A 16,608-nucleotide genomic window follows, 5' to 3' on the forward strand; every position below is an offset into this window, starting at 1 on the left:
GTCAAGTGATTGTATACAAAAGCGATGTAGTAATGACATTGATCATCTCTCCTGGATAATGTAGGAAATCACGGTATATAGTGCTGCAGCGAAGTGAGTGTTGCGGCCAGTATCGTCAGTTCCGCCACAAGGCGTTCCTGTTGGTCCCTGTAGAAATAAATCCAGAAAGTAACTAGTAAGCAGATCGCAAATAACATAGCCATGAAGCGTGCAGACTGTATTAGGGATAGATCGACAATAACACCGGGCTAGTACATTTTTTTCCTAATTGTTCGGCCAGACACGAACGGAATTAATTTATTTCTGCCAAATTTTTAGGGAATCTACGGTATTATGTAACACGTTACCCCCAACTCTGCCTGTCATTGTTCACACTAGCAATGTACTTAGTATTGTTATAATGGCAATGAGTCAGCATTAATTTACATGATCATGTACTGTACAACAATAAAAAATGAGCAATAAAAATTGTTTATTGACTGTCAGTTTAGTCCACAATAGATTATCATAGTAGTCATATACACAGCTTTAGCAGTGTCATTAATACAATGAGGATTAGGGGAAGTGAACTAGTAGCTCTGCCTGCTGCATTTCTGCCTTCTTTCTGTAAAGCATTATTCCACCATTCAGTGAGGTTTATCTCTATTGTTGTCTGTGTGTGACGTGTAGAGCAGTTGAAGGTGATGTTCATTATCAATGGTTTTCCTTCAACTGGTGTTGTAGTGTAGGTACAGTTATCTGAGGTAGTATAGTTAGTTTGTGTCTGAGGTGTTTGGTAGGTGTTGTCACTGTTGCTGTTGTCACCACTACCTGTAGTAATATTATCATTAGTAGCTTGTGGCTGGAGGGGATTCACTGTAGGTGATATGACTGTAACAAAATGAGTTAGTTATTACATTTGAAGCTGAATACTATTCAACATTTTACCTTCTACTTTAAGATGACAATAAGATGATGTTTCAGTGTCATTACACCAACACCTGTAGGTCCCAGCATCATTGTTGTTGAGTATGGGTATAATGGCGTCATATGTTGTCCCTTCTTGTATCTTGTTGTACTGTTGTGTTTGATGGTTGTAGTGGTCAAATAGGCGTTTCCCAGTGCATCCCAGCGAGCAGAAAAAATATAATGATTCTCCAGGTCTTTTAGGTATTGTCGGTGCTTCGTTGAGGTTTGCTGTACAGGTCTCTGCTGTAAATTGAATAAAAACACAACTTGTAAATCATTATAATGTAGCAGTCAGTTGTGTAGACTACCAAATGTAATTACAAAGCCAAAATCTGACTGAAGGCTAAGCTAAACTGTTTACTTTCCTACCTGCTTTGATGATTTTAGCTTCACTTTGATAACTTAGAAATAGTCCAGATACGACGACAAGGTAGAAAAGCATGATTATGTCTTATGGAGAAAATGTGAACTTAAGAACTGGGAATACACACAAACGCTGTACTTTATAGTCATAGTATAGGGTTACATAAAGGTAAAATCCCTGGGAATTATGTGGTTTTATATTTCATCATAATTGTATCATATTACGTGGGTGTGTTAATATGAGTTTTCCATCCCAACATGTGTAACTATCACTTTATAAGTAGTACCTTCTTTACTATTAGATTATGAATACCTTTTAGAGATCTGGTTCCTTTAATCCAATGTGCAGTGTATCTACAGCTGTACTTAATATCCAGCTGCATCTGTTTCCACTTTTGTTTGTAATTGAATTGTTTGATTATCCAGTGATCAATCAAGTTGGAGTTGGAGTAGTATAGTTGTTGTCATTGATATAAACAGCCCTGGAAGTTGTGGCGTCTTCTCTACTATTAAAGTGCTTTTATGAGGTTTCTGTTTAGCAGAGGGCATATTTGTGGTCACTCCCTTGGATGGCTTGTATGTTTAATCTCCTAGCAACCACCAATTGATAGTTATTATTGGTAAAGTAAACAGTCAACCATATGGTCAGACATTGGCTAATTTCTCTGTAAATTAATTTGTCCTGTTCCTTGTCTGGATTGTGTCTTGGATTGTGTTAGACACTGTTAATAATACAAAGCACAAGAGTTTGCGGTTGCTGCTCCAGTCACTGCTTGCTCTGCTCTCTGTGTCTTCTCTGTTGTCTGCGTGATCTTGATCATGATTGTTGTCATCAAGGTCATTATGATCAGGTGTGATATGTTCCTTCTTGTATCACCTCGTATTGTTGGGTTGTTGTGTTGAGGTGTGTACTTTCCCTGACAGTGATAATGTAAGCACATCAGCACCACCAGATCATCATGCATCTTTTTGTAATATGGTTGGATATCCTGCAGTGTTTCTGAGCAGCCCATTACTACAATGAATACAGGCAATATCATCGTACACAATTAGGAATTGACTGTATGTAATACTATCTGCCAATGGCTTTATTATAAACCAAATATGTAGGTGTTCGATATGTTTTCAATTAACTTCATCTAACAGGAAACAAACTCTGTTATCTTACAGACCAATAGCATTGCTGAAGTATTAATTCCCATTTACTGAACAACTCTGGTTTACTCTTAGTATCTTGGTACCTCTCATTTTCCTTATCTGCAATGATGACTGAACAGAATAAAGCTGCTAACATGATTATGAGATAGTGACACATCTCTCTTCTTTGTAACCAGTTCAAATTGAAAACTGTGAAAGTGTTTGCATGTTTTACAGCAATGCTTGTTGTTATGATCTCAAAGGTATTCTACAGTACTTCCTTTCCTTAGGAACATCTGTTGATAATTGTTTATTTTTCACTTTTATTGGAATTCCAACAGGTTATCGTGCCTAGCAGTAAGTTTCATTCAAATTGCCGATACCGCTCCCTTATATGTTGAACAGCGAAACATGTTCTGTTAATGTGTGATTTAAGGAAATATTTTACTCTATTTGATCTATCAGATCAGTAGACTGCGTGTCTATGCACTACGGGAATTTTTGTATATGATACAATTCTGTAGAAAACTGAGTTCCAAGTTATCTTCAAATGTAACAAAGGATGTTTGTAACTTGCAAGTGTAGACAGCTTCTGTAATGGGACCTAGTAAACTGGTGTCAATTGGGGAATCAAATTATATGTCATGCTTAGCTGTGTTTATGTAAGCATTTGGGTACCGTGACTTCTATCTGTGAGACATGGTACAGCCTCCTGCAGGTTACTGGTTCTACCCCAGGAGAATTGCCTGCGTCAATTCTAGCATCTGAATGGTGCACAGATACCCACCACCATTCACTGGGCAGTACACAACTGCACAATCACACTCATTGAAAAAATGTAGCGATATCAAAGAGCGTACGAACACCTACCTGTGTGTTATTTTCTTTGAAAGGCTGTGATGGGTTAACATTCATTGCTGGAGTTTACTACCTTATATGTACTCCCAGACTTTTCTTTTGGTGTATGGCTTCAGTGAAATAGAACTACCCCCATCCCTGTTGTGTAGCCACAACGTCATGGTTACTTACCAGTATAAACAACAAACAAATATGACATTTCACATTCTTGTTTGTGACTTTTCAAAATGCTATAGAGAATCATGTGTGCAAAGACTTTGTTCATACAGCAGTAAAATAACAAGTAGGTGCCGTCTCCACTATGCAAACTTGAGGAGGTAAGGTTCCCCTGATTCCTCATGCCTCACTAAACTAACAATATTGTCATAATGACAATAGTCAGTATTGAATGACATGACGATCATATACAGCAATGAAAATATGTAAGAGCAGTAAAAATTGTTTATGTGTCATACAGTATTGTTGACTTATTGTAACAAGACTATTCATACCGTAGACTCTGGTTATTAGGCGCATGTGCTTATAATTTTCGGAGTAATTACTTGTGAAATTTATCATGCTTGTTAAGCGCATGCGCTCATAAATTATGGTAAGGAAATTCTGTTAGGAGGGCATTAGTTGTGCCCACTACAGTTTTCAAGCGATTTGAACACCAGTTAATATTTTGCTTCAGTCGTGGAAACAGAAATCCTAGAAGTCAGGTAGCTACAGCTATCGTTATTACAAACGGCAGTATCTTGTTATTGTTATTGGTATCTGCTAGACACGGGCACCTGGCGAGGCATCGAGTGTGTTGTGACATGTCTGGTTTGCTCTATCAACAATTCTACATAGTACGAGGTTGCAGAGGTGATTTCAACCATATGCGCTTAACAAACAGGTGTCTAGCACAAGTCTACCATGTGCGCTTAATAGGCAATGTGCACTTAATAACCAGAGTCTACGGTATTAAAGTAAGATACGTAGAGTATCTACAGTAAGTTTGGCCAATTTTTTCAAAATTCAATATGTCTTCACGTGGAGCGGTGTGATGACTTGACATCATGACATGTGATGGTTTTCACACCTCAGTGTGAAACCCATATTACGAACGAATTATTGCATAACATTTCCTTAAATTGTTATGATATAGTCAAGGGTATTTCTTTAGGATTCCCCTTTCCTGTTTACAGTATGTTATAGTAAGGTGATAGTGATATGTAAGTATGTAGCTTGTAGTAGAGACACTATATATGACTGTAACCCCTACTAGTTCACACAAGCATGCATTTCGAGTTTTATAATTATACATAAAAATATGCAAGTTTTAAATTGTAACGTTGTAGACTGATGCAAACAGAAATTATGGCTGTGAATGTAAGCGTCTGTAGTTTATTTCCAGTATAGTTGTGTACAAATCAATTTCCTTGTTCTTCCTACTGTCTAGCACTATAATTCCAAAGTACTCACCATAATAAGCTGAAACTTTGGTGATCCATTCTTTGGACACTAGAGATAATGCTGAATTTTTAAGAAGTTGTGCAAACTAGGTGGGCTTTAGGAGGTGAGTTGCCGGGTCACATATTGTGTAAATAAGTCAGCAATACAACTATAGTATTGTTATAATGGCAATTAGTCAACATTACAATATTTGTTCATGAACCGTAACTTTGTACATATACACACATACATACAGCGATGATGAGCAGTTAAACTTTTATGTATTATTGAGAAAGTTATAAAAGCGAATTGTTCATTGTCACTATTGCTAGTAGTATGATGAGAATGAGAGTTAGTGAACTAGTGGATCTCCCTGCTGCGTTTCTGTCGGTGTCATTGTCAGTTGCTGACACTGTAACAAAATGATGTAGTCACCACATGTTAAGCTGAATACCATTCAATATTTTACCTTCTACTTTAAGATGACAATAAGATGATGTTTCAGTGTCATTACACCAACACCTGTAGGTCCCAGCATCATTGTTGTTGATGATATGTATAATGGCGTCATATGTTGTCCCTTCTTGTATCTTGTTGTACTGATCTGTTTGTTGGTTGTAGTGGTCAAACACATGATTGTCTGTACATTGTAGTGGACAGACAAAATGTAATGATTTTCCTGGTCTTTTGGATATTGTTGGTGCTTCATTGAAGTCTGCTGCACAGATTACCACTGAAAATTTGTAAACATTCATAGTAATAAAGCAGTCAGGAAATAGACATAAACTATCCTGCCTACCTGCTCTGACAATATTAGTCTGGTGACACAAGAATAGTCCTGACACGATAACAAGGTAGAAAAGCATTTTCAAGAAAATATACTGGGAAAACACTTACTCACTTCAAATTTCTTATAGCTAGCTGATAATGTAACTGATGCTTTTATAGTTAGTGAATGATGTCATTGTTTAGCAGGTACATTCCCTGGGAAAATTAGTTAATTTCATGATCTTGTGTCATAACCACTAACTTGGTGGGTGTGTCTGTGTGTCAAAGGTCTCAGGTAAGATTCCCAGTTATGCCTCTCTGGTGTTGAGCAAGAACTTTACTCGCATTGCTCCAGTTTACCCAGCTGTTAAATGGGGTCCTGGTGGCCTGCCCACCCGCTGTAACCCTGAGGTCATTGTGGAATTTGGGGTTCTGCAATTTCTCTCGTGCGGGTTACTAGTCCTGCCCCAGGAGAATGTACCTGCACTAGACTTGAGTGCTTGAGTGGTGCACAGGTATCCCAGTGCTGGCTCACTGGGTGGCAATAGCTTTGTTTCACACAGCTGTTGAACGCTTTGCTTTGTGTGTGTGTGGTGTTTGTGTGCATGCTTGTGTGACTGTGTGTGCAGCTTTTCGTTCTGCAACTATGTATCTTCAAAAACCTTTACATATTGATATCATTATTATTACTGCAACATTATACATGCTGTATATATTATTGGTAGTCTGCTGTGTGGTACAATTCTTTTGTTACTACTGTGTATGTACATATTTACACTCGCCTACAAATGCCAAAAAAGTGGTTTAAAAGTATACATGTACTTGTGTGCTAAGAAATTAATGGTGACTATACAGTTAGTGATGATGGCTATTCTATGATGTCTATACTATAATCCACAACACTGTCGTGATGAGAGTTAGCATCAAGAGGTATCTGTGACTAATGCTGTTAGTGCCACTGTCAACATGTGTTGGATCCTCACTAGGAATTGTTGGATCCTCACTAGGAATTGTTGGATCCTCACTGGGAATTGTTGGGGTGTGGCCTGTGGAACAAGTTGATACATAACAAGGTAATGTTTTGTGTTTCCTTATGTACCTTCTGAAGGGATTGGTGTGGTTACGTAGATTTCTTCTGTGACGTCTAGTCTCTTTATTTTCTGGGCATTGTTTGCTTGACACTTCACTATGGCACCTTGACATGCCCTAGTAACTGGTTTAATAGTTAGTGTCGCTATTCTTGTGTGCCTATCAGTGTCAACTATTTCCGGCTCAGTAATGTAGTGACAGTCTTCATTGTCCAGTGTGATTTGTATATTTGGTGGTATAGGGTCACTAGTAGCAGTGCATATGCCTGTGTAACTGCTGTGAAGCTCGGCTGGAGGAAATTCCATCTCTATATCCACTGGGGTAGGTCTCACTAAAGACAACATTATCAAGATCATTAGCTGCTTACTGTTGCATAAATTATCTCTTATCCATACCTTCCATCCTCAGATAACAATACGGTGACTGATCATCATCATCATCACAATTCTTCCAACACCTGTATATACCTGGTGTGGTGACTGTAGCGTGATGTGTTCCTTCTTGTATCACCTCATATTGTTGAGTTGTTGTGTTGAGGTGTTCAAAAATATAGTTCCCTGAGCAGCTGTATCCATCACACAACAGTGATACTGACTGGCCAAGTGTCTCCATGTATTCTATACTGGCAGTATGGGGCTGTGGTGAGCAGCCTGTTGCTACAAATGCATAAAAGAAAGTTTTACCATCAATGTGTTATCAAGATTGTATATACTGAATTTAGCTCTATAATACTCTTCCTCAGAGATTATTAGAGGATCAAAACAGTGGCAATATAAAGAGTATCTTTATACAGCTATTCTCAGACTTGTATAGCAAATAGTATTATCAGTGCATTGTTGAAAATGAATTCAATGGCTATGATAAATCAGTGCTTAAAATTAAAACAATCTTTCTGTACTATTCTATCTACTACATATGTAGTTATGCAGTTAATAAATTACTTACTTCCATCAACCACAACTTGAAGACAAAAGAGACCAAACACAATTGATAACCGAAGAAGCATTTTGGCACTTAGCAAACAACCTTCCAACTAATAAATGACAGAGTGAGCTCCTGTTAAATACTTACAATTCCATCTGCACAATGGTAGGGGATATTTTATGTGTTTGTATGCTTTGATCATTTCCTTTTATGTCAATAGCTACATATGTAGATGGTTACTCAGCATATTGCATAATCATGAAAATAATTGGCTCCAATATTAGAAATTTATAAGTTTTTAATGTGATTTTAGCACTTCTTCTGCCATGTTTTTGCTGCAATCATTGTTTAGTGAATCAGCCAGTGTACCAGTCTAATATTGCGTAGTGTGCATATTGTTATGCTTTAGCAGCTTTGAATAGTTGGATTTCTTGTCTAATTTCCTTGTTGCTGCTGTGCATACAAGCTATTGTTGTCATATATATATTTTTTAATTATCTCTCATAGAGACAGGCCAACACATTACAGCAGTGTTGGGAGTAACACGTTACTTATGTAACGCGTTACGTAATATTATTACTTTTGTGGTAACAAAGTAATATAACGAAATACGCTATGAAAACAGGTAATATAACGCAAGATACTTTACTTACAAACGTAACACGTTACCTAAGTAATATAATTACTGTAACGAGTCTAATATGACGTAATATTATTACTAAAAGTAACGAAGTTACTGATCTCGTTAGTAATCCTCTGAGTAACGCCTAACCACAACGAAGTAACGAGGCCTACTGAATGAAGCTTATTCACTAGCTTCTTACTTATAACCAAGATTTGCACATTGTCCAACAACGCAATCATGTCACGTGATAAGGTGGTAGTTTCACACGTGACAGCTTACGGCTGTGGACACAAAGTAATATAATATGTAATATTATTACAGTTACTTTATTTTATGGGTAATATGTAACTGTAACTAAATAGTTCTGTTGCAAGTAATATGTAATATGTAACTAGTTACTTTTACAAAGTAACTTGCCCAACACTGCATTACAGTATGCTGTACTTGTAGGTTTGTATTCATATCCAAGATGTGTTTGTAATTCACTTGCTAGGCAATCATGCCAGACCCATTTAAGTGTTGGTGTTGGTCATGTATGCTAGCTCTGTGTGTTATATGTATACATACAACCAAACCTCATGGTATTGGACATTCAGTTATCCTGATCACTTTATAGGACTGTTCTCTATAATGAGCTTGCATTCACCTGAACCCCGTCAAATACAGTAATATCAAAGAGTTGAGTGAACATGTGTTCACTCCCAGTGGTTTTGTAACAGAACAAGCATGCTTTTATGTGTTTGTGGGCCTGTGGAATATTTTTAAAGCTTCATAACTCACTTGTTTTTTAAAGTGCTTCTTTGATAACAGTTCTGGCATTTAAAGAGCTTCGTACCCCTACCAAATGTTTGGCCAGCTTGTTTACTAACAAGAGTTATTAACAAGAAACAAGAGCTTAGATGAATAGTAGTGTTGCACCGATAATCGGTTGAATTATTGGTTACAACCGAGTTAGTTTTACAACAATCGGTATCGGCTACGAAGAGGAAATAATTTGCCGGTTAACCAAAACCCACAATCAATCGTTAAATTGACGGCAATGAACAGGTGAAAGTAAAGAAGGTGTGAATGTAGCAGTAAGTGGTTTGCTGTAACTGTTTTGGCTTGTTTGTTTGCACAAGTATGGTTGCAAGGCTATAGCAGGCTGTGTATATTTATCAGTCGCCCACACAATTGGTTGATCACTCTTCACAAAGGGTCTGTAGTCCCACTGAAAACACTGTTTGATAAGCTGGTATAACTGTTTTATAACTACTTGGCTTCCTTTTCCATGAAAGGAGATAGTAGCAAAATTGTATAAAACATTGTAAAAGTCTGCCACCCACACAATTTATTACATTGATTACATTATCATTACAAATGCAGTTCATACACCAGAGGAGGTTGGTCACGCGTCATAATCCTATGACGCGAAATTATGCAACCAAGCATTGTTCTATGTGCATGATGTGTTAAGGCTTGTTTAGCAGTTAGGAAAGCAGCGCATTGTACTGAAAAGGCTTGTAATACAACTGGGACACTCTTGTATGGATATACAATCCGTCCTTTAGAATAGTAAGAGGTGTGAAGGTTGAATTAGTTCAATCCTTCCTTTGAGATCACGAGATGAATGATGACGTGTGACCAACCTCCTCTGTTCATACACATAAACTTTAGGTGATTTTCTGCTCCTCCTCCCCTGTTCTGAAGAATTGAAGAATATCGGTAAATATCGGCATATCAGTTACAGGAATAGGCAAATAATCGGTATCGGCAAATGTGAAAAATTGCATATCAGTGCAACACTAATGAATATTGTAGAGGAGATTTTAGGTCTGCCTACCTGCTTATGTGCATGTTAGCAAACATGCACGTATGTCTGCATGAGTGTCTGCCTGCCTGCCTAACCACAGTCAGACATCTAGTAGAGGCTTATAATGCCAGAAATAAGCATTTGGTATTGAGTGGTCATATGTCCTAGCAATAGTAAATCTGCTAGGTCACTTATTGTATAAACAATTCTATGAGATTATTTGCTACTGTGAAGAGAGTGGATAGCTCAGCTCCACATATAATGATCAGTTATGTCAGAGTACCATGAGTGAACTTTTTTATAGTCTGTCACACAAGATGATGTAACAAGTGGCTATTGCAAACAGCAAAATGCAGATACCCTAATAAAGCAGGCACTCTAATACAGCAGTCAAGTATACTGTAGGTATAATTCTAATAGAATAGTCATAACTACAGTACTAACACCAAAGGTAAATTAGTGTGTTTTATTTAAAAATGAAGTAGAGATCAAAATGCCAATAAGTAGTGAAGCAATATACAACTTATACGTAGTTATGAGGGAAAATCCCTACTTAAGTGTTGAACACATCATAATCACAAGCCAAATTCAAAGTTTTCCATGAAGCTAACTATCTTTTAGTACTTTTGTAGTAGTCTCGCATGGCCAGACCCTATTTTCTCAGGGTGGTGCTTATTGACTTTCAATCATAAGTGCCCCCTCAAAAAAGTGTCTGGTCCAGAATCAATATGCTAGCTCATCTTTCGTCATAAAACCTATACTTCCTTTTAAATTTTAAGCCATGTATGCCTGGAAATGCCATGAATGATGGCCAGTAGTGGTGATGTGAGACACAGAGGCAGCTGAAAAGGACACAGATTGATTCCTTGCTCAATTGATTTTACTGGGAATCCATCTGTGTCCTTTTCAACCATCGAAAAACTTCATCTGTGTCTCTCGTCACTGCTACCAGCAATCATTCATGGCATTTCCAGTGCTTGAAATTTAAAAAGCAATATATGTTTATAATGAAAGTTAGTTAAACACCCCGGGCCCTATGTATTTTAGGGTGTAAAAATGAGTTGGTGTATTGATTCTGGACCAGACCCTTTTTCAAGGGGGCGCTTATAATGAAAATACATAGATAAGTGCCACCCTGAGAAAATAGGGTCTGGCTACAAGAGACTACTTTTTTAGCACATTGACATGTTCTATTTTTTTAAGGATGCATAAATTAGTGACTTTGCTACATCTATGTAAGAGACAGTAGACCCCTGCTTTATGTAGCTTCGACTAGCACTGTTTCTTACCCTATGGTGTAGATGGTACTTGCCCTGCAGTACAGATTATGGTAGAGGAGTTGCTTTATTGTGTATTGTGCACTGTTAGACTTAACTAGCGATGACAAAAGAGTTGATACTTGGATTAACTATAATCATTTATGAATTAACTGTTCAATTAGAGTATTTGTATAACATAGTACACAGCGTATGTTCAGTTCTGTATTGATCGCCCTGTATGGGCTATCAGCCTGATAAGTGTTACACATTAGCTGTAATACAGGGCATTTGGGCTTTGCCTGATATATATACCCTCTGCCCTCAGGAAGTCGGGCATACATATCAGGCAAAGCCTTCATTCCCGTGTTACAACTATTACTTTAACTGGTTATCGGAATATCGGCTGAAAGTCGTATCGGTGCACCTCTACATCAAAGTGCTAATAAATAGATATAGCGTATACATAACTTTGGTGTTGTTTGATCACAAACCAAATTCAAAATTTTCACATAGTTATCAAGTCTTTCCTTTTAGCACATGGAATTTTGCACTTTATTTATTAAAATTATATTACAGGACGCATAAATTCCTACATCAATTTCACTATGTCAAAAAGACAATAAACACCTGCTTCCTGTACTGTAGCTTCATTTATCCTAAACTAGCACTGTTTCTTGCCTTATGGTACAGATGGTACTTGCCCTGCATTACAGATTATGGTATTAGTCTCAACTTGTAGTGACAAAAGAGTTGATACTAGTAATAATTTATGAATTGACTGTTCTATTAGAGTATTTGTATAACACGGTACACATTGTATGTTCAATTAGAGTATTTGACCCAAACTATAAAGGCTTCAATTATCTGAACTCTTGTTTGAATGTTGTGTGAGACTAGATAATAAGGGACTACTGTACATGCTAGAGATGCAATAATATCACATATTGGTGATACGTTGAGGACAAAGTCAAGCTGTATCAATACTCAATAATTGTGTATCATGATATATCATTGTATCGAAGTGTATGGACAATATAAATGTACCACATTTATAAATGACTGACATTATCTAAATCAAATTATTGTATGTTGTAGTTGCTAAATTTCTGAATTTAAATGATTATTTAGCCTCAAAAGAAATCCCCATTTCCAAAAATAGTAGCAAACACGATATCGGTGCAACTAACCCCCCCCCCCCCCCCCCCCACCCACTTCAGTCATCTAAATACAGGGCGTTTGATCCCTAGGGGCCTGAGGACTCCACTGTTGTTGCTGTACAATATTTGTGTATAGCACAGAACTTGTTGTGGCAGTATTTGAAGTCTGTGGTCCTAATGTGTGGCACCATAGATAATATACGAACCATGGATTGGAAACGCCCATATTATTTACGTAGTGACGTCATAGACCATCCTCATTACGGTGCGCGAAAAGTTTACAGTCGTTACAGGTGGAACATTTTGCATTTCTTGTGAGCTGCAAATACGTGTTTGTTGGTTACAGCTGGTTACAAAGCACCTACACTAATTGGAGGCTGGACTGGTTATGGATACTGGCGAGTAGCAAACAACAGCGTAACGAGATGCAAGTTTAAAGGTGAAATATAGTGTTTCATAACGGTTGGGCAAATTTCCTGAAAAAATAAAAAGTGCAGCATCGTTTGTTTTTTGTTCTTAACTTTACTTGTAGCAGGTAGAGTGGCTTTAGCTAACCTGATATCCAATGTTTCACTGTGTACTCAGACTGTTTGGATAAAACGACAGAAAATAGGTGCTACTTTGGGTGGCAATTGTTTTACCCAAGTCGAACAAGTCTTTGGCTAAAAATTCATTTCAGTCTATCAAACATTTATTTGGTTATGGCATAGAGGCTATGTTAAGATAGCTGGTAAAGATGCCTCTGAAATATTTACTACAAGCGAGAGAAAGCCAAACAGCCACCCAGTACATTTCAACAAATTTCCCAATGTATTGGTGCACCATAACTAGGATAGGTTGTAACTAGGATAGGTAAATAATTTAACGGGCATTTCCAATCCATGTTCATATATTATCTATGGTGGCACTGTATCTTAACTTAAATAACCAAAATACTGACTCTGTGGTGTAAATTATGTAAAGGTATTGTGGAACCTGTGAATTAGTGGCGCTTGAAACCTGAATAATCTGGACACTTTGTAGTTGGTCCCAAAGTATCCCTTATCATGTAAATTGACCGGACACCTTGATACAGGTCAGTGTCCTTAATACACAGGTTTCACTATAGCAAAGTTGAAGGAAGTTGTCCAAAAAACCACTTGAGCACTTATGTACAATACAATGCTCTGTAGGGATTACAGCTAATACCCTTTTGACTATATGTAGCTTTTCTTTAATGAATATACACTGCATACCTCTCAACCTCTGGTATGGTTCTCATGATTTGAGGTGCAATGTCACACTCTCACGGCAAAGTTATTGAGTCTTACACCTACAAGTAATGTAGCTTAACTTCCATGAAAAGTATGTAAATCTTTGGATATTCATGTATTTGAAGCAGTTTGTGCCACGTGATCCTGCTCTCATGATTCTTGTATTTAAACAAGGAAATGGTGCTAGATCAGAGCACTGGATTAAAACATGGCTGGGGCCAACAATGAGGTGTAAAATAAAAGCCTCAGAATGTTCAGACTGTCTGGGCTGAGTTACATTTGTGCTGTCATAAAATGATCATGTGATTCCATGGATACATTGCAAGACGAAATTTAGAGAAAAAACAGCTATGTGTTGCTGAACACTAAAAGATACGACATGTCAGTCCCTCAAAGGATGAGAAGTGCAGTACCAGTGGATGGCAGAACTTTGTTGATCTCACTCTACAGGTTGAGAGCTACAGTATGCAATTCTTTCCACAGACTTTGTAACCTATAAATTCCATTCTTAGTTCAGGTATTTTGGTTAGGTTTTACCTTGTATGTAGTATTTTGCAATCTTCATATACAGAGGGAAAATACATGAATAAACGATAAAAATGCTAACATCAGTGTTCCTCTGGTATTTGTGGGCTTCTCTTTTTACCATATATGGTGTATTATGACAGTGTAATGTTGTCATGTGCTACTGTCATGGTTTATATTAATTGTCACCTGATATGATTTGCAACTAGCTTGTTTGCTGGATGTAATGATCTTATTGGTTTCCTGTCTGTAGCATTGTGACCTTAATTTTCTTAAGAAATATGTTTGCTTCCAATCATCTATGTTGGTGCAGTATCTAAAAGCAACTTTCTGGGTCATGTATCTGTGAGGGTTTCAGCATGAGCAGCAATTCTAAGTCTCAGCGTAACGAGATTTGCATACAATTGACACATAAAGCATACACTATTCTGAACTACTACCACACAAGCTACCAAGAGAATGCATGGATTGCTATTTGCTGTATGTTTGAAGTAGGCTTGCTTAAGCAGGCCCTACTAAACTACCTACTGTATCATTGTGGTGTGATGGTTTACATTGCTCCCTCCTACTAACCATGTTGTGGTGATGTGGTACCCACAAGAATGTGTTGACTGTTGACATGAATACAAAAAAAAATCAATAAATGATCAAAGAGTTTCCCCTTGACATACGTGTTACAAAACACAAAAGGAGTAAAGGAAATTGTACATATTTCACTGCATCTCTAACAATACATTGTAGTTCAGTCCAGCTGTACCAGACAATGGTCATCTCTTCACAGCTTGAGATACGTCATAAAGTAGTCTTTAACTCAGTCTAGACCATGATATTGCTACTGTCACTAGGAGGGTTAATACTAGGAGGTTTATGTTGCCTTCATTACTTGTCACACTGCTGGTGTATTTTCCACTCAGTGGACGATCAGTAATTACTTTGGGTATATAAGTGATGAAAGTTGAAGGCTTTGCTGTACCTGTAAGGTTGATGAGAGCATTGATACATCGTATAACACTGAAACATCACCCAGTGACAACCTCATTAATAAGACCACCTCATTATAGTGACCACATCAAGTAGGTCCCAAACACAGCGAAGGTGTACTTTATAAAAATAATGTGAGGTCATATAGAGGTGGCCTTCCTAATGCCGGTTTCACTGCAGCTGACTCACTTTCAGTAACATTCAATGTTATCATCTCAACGACTTCTCCAGCACTGCAATATACTACAACATCTCCACATTGGCTAGTAACTTGTGGTATAGTGATCACTAGTTGTCCAGTATACTGACTAGTATTAGTGTAACTAGTAGTATAGGGACACTCCTCAGTGTTCAGTGTAACATGTACTAATGGTACTGGGTTACCACTAGCAGTACATGTCCCCACGTAGTTGTCATTTAGAGTTACTGGTGGGAAGTTTACTTCTATTGTAGTAGGTATCACTGAAATAGAAATAGGGCTATGTAACGAGTTAGTACTGAAGATCAAAAGACATCTCTAATTGTGTATGGCCTCCTTTGTAAAGGACATCTGTCTAGGTCCCAAATTAATGTTTTACCTTTGTCTTTACTAAGACACTTCTTTTCAATTAAGTTCGCCTAGTGTTGTCTGTGCCTGCAATCCCACTCTATTGCAAATAGATCACTATGTCTTTGTGTGCATGCGCGTGTGTGTGTGTGATTCTACTTGGCAACAGTAGAACCTGTGTATCCGGCCAACCAATAGTATCCTGATTATCAACTGATTTCCAGGTCAGTTTATGTACTAAGGGATACTTTTTGGGACCTTAACTGAGTGTCTGGTCCACATTAACAGATTTCAGCGTATTTAGTATTTACACACCTTGTACTGTGAAGTAACAATATGGAGACTGGGTACTGGTATCATTGCTACACTGCTTCCAGCACCTGTAGCTGCCACCATCACTATAATCACTGATATCTATATTAGTTGTATAGGATGGTCCTTCTTGTATCACATCATATTGGAGTGTTGACGGGTTGTAGTGTTCAAACACAAACTCCCCACTACAGGGGGATAGGGGGCACAAACCCTGTACTGGTTCACCGAGGTGTACATGTACTGGCTCAACAGTATCATAATCTGATGTACAAGATGATACTACAAAACAACAATGTATCATGTCACAATACAAACATGTTATGTAACTTATTACATACCTGCACGAGCACTGACCATCACCTGAAGGTAGAAAATACCTGATAATATAGTTGTGAAGTACAGCATGACTTGTGGCTAATTGTGAAACTGAGCCAGTAAACAACCTGCAGGTTTTATAGTTGGACTATAAAGGGGAACACCCTATGATGTAATAACAGTGTTGAGTCATCAGACTAGGTTTGGTCTAGAAACAATTGAAAACAGGTGGATACTTAATGAAGCACAGCAGGCTTGATGAAACACTTGAAGGGCTTGTGTTATTTACTCCAACCATGTTCTATATCACAGTGGGTCACTGTGAAGGGGACT

At 37.7% G+C, this 16,608-nt stretch overlaps 4 protein-coding genes and 1 long non-coding RNA gene across 6 annotated transcripts in view; 1 reads left to right on the plus strand and 4 right to left on the minus strand.

The window, feature by feature from the left end:
* LOC136262662 (glucose-6-phosphate isomerase-like) overlaps positions 1-16,608 on the plus strand; it is a 65,617-nt gene that overhangs the window by 29,403 nt on the left and 19,606 nt on the right. The gene's annotated exons all lie outside the window — the stretch shown is intronic.
* LOC136262668 (uncharacterized) lies at positions 363-1,446 on the minus strand. Its single transcript, XM_066057037.1, has 3 exons — positions 1,318-1,446; positions 928-1,191; positions 363-870 (listed from the first exon to the last, which is right to left on the minus strand). The coding sequence occupies exons 1-3, from the start codon at positions 1,388-1,390 to the stop codon at positions 515-517; spliced, it is 693 nt and encodes a 230-aa protein (XP_065913109.1). The 5' UTR covers positions 1,391-1,446; the 3' UTR covers positions 363-514.
* Positions 4,922-5,640, minus strand: LOC136262676 (uncharacterized). The gene is made up of 3 exons (XR_010704260.1): positions 5,525-5,640; positions 5,195-5,458; positions 4,922-5,137 (listed from the first exon to the last, which is right to left on the minus strand). It is a non-coding gene; the product is annotated as an uncharacterized lncRNA (long non-coding RNA).
* LOC136262665 (uncharacterized) lies at positions 6,135-7,600 on the minus strand. The gene is made up of 4 exons (XM_066057030.1): positions 7,528-7,600; positions 6,978-7,238; positions 6,593-6,913; positions 6,135-6,539 (listed from the first exon to the last, which is right to left on the minus strand). The coding sequence occupies exons 1-4, from the start codon at positions 7,586-7,588 to the stop codon at positions 6,376-6,378; spliced, it is 807 nt and encodes a 268-aa protein (XP_065913102.1). The 5' UTR covers positions 7,589-7,600; the 3' UTR covers positions 6,135-6,375.
* On the minus strand, positions 14,732-16,433 carry LOC136262667 (uncharacterized). Its single transcript, XM_066057036.1, has 4 exons — positions 16,299-16,433; positions 15,961-16,239; positions 15,288-15,560; positions 14,732-15,090 (listed from the first exon to the last, which is right to left on the minus strand). Exons 1-4 carry the CDS (start codon positions 16,363-16,365, stop codon positions 14,924-14,926), a joined length of 786 nt encoding a protein of 261 aa, XP_065913108.1. The 5' UTR covers positions 16,366-16,433; the 3' UTR covers positions 14,732-14,923.

Source organism: Dysidea avara, chromosome 8, assembly GCF_963678975.1.
Source record: "Dysidea avara chromosome 8, odDysAvar1.4, whole genome shotgun sequence".
Classification (NCBI taxonomy): Eukaryota; Metazoa; Porifera; class Demospongiae; order Dictyoceratida; family Dysideidae; genus Dysidea; species Dysidea avara.

Bases quoted from the DNA above. Each gene is read 5' to 3' on its own strand.
- LOC136262668 (XM_066057037.1), bottom strand. From the start codon at position 1,390: ATGCTTTTCTACCTTGTCGTCGTATCTGGACTATTTCTAAGTTATCAA. The intron at 1,192-1,317 runs GTAGGAAAGTAA...TTCAATTTACAG, and splicing joins AGCTAAAATCATCAAAGCAG to CAGAGACCTGTACAGCAAAC. The intron at 871-927 runs GTAAAATGTTGA...ATTTTGTTACAG, and splicing joins TTGTCATCTTAAAGTAGAAG to TCATATCACCTACAGTGAAT.
- LOC136262665 (XM_066057030.1), bottom strand. From the start codon at position 7,588: ATGCTTCTTCGGTTATCAATTGTGTTTGGTCTCTTTTGTCTTCAAGTT. The intron at 6,914-6,977 runs GTATGGATAAGA...TGTTGTCTTTAG, and splicing joins TTGTTATCTGAGGATGGAAG to TGAGACCTACCCCAGTGGAT. The intron at 6,540-6,592 runs GTACATAAGGAA...CTTGTTCCACAG, and splicing joins CACACCAATCCCTTCAGAAG to GCCACACCCCAACAATTCCC.
- LOC136262667 (XM_066057036.1), bottom strand. From the start codon at position 16,365: ATGCTGTACTTCACAACTATATTATCAGGTATTTTCTACCTTCAGGTG. The intron at 16,240-16,298 runs GTATGTAATAAG...GTTGTTTTGTAG, and splicing joins GATGGTCAGTGCTCGTGCAG to TATCATCTTGTACATCAGAT. The intron at 15,091-15,287 runs GTGAGTCAGCTG...TCAACCTTACAG, and splicing joins AACATTGAATGTTACTGAAA to GTACAGCAAAGCCTTCAACT.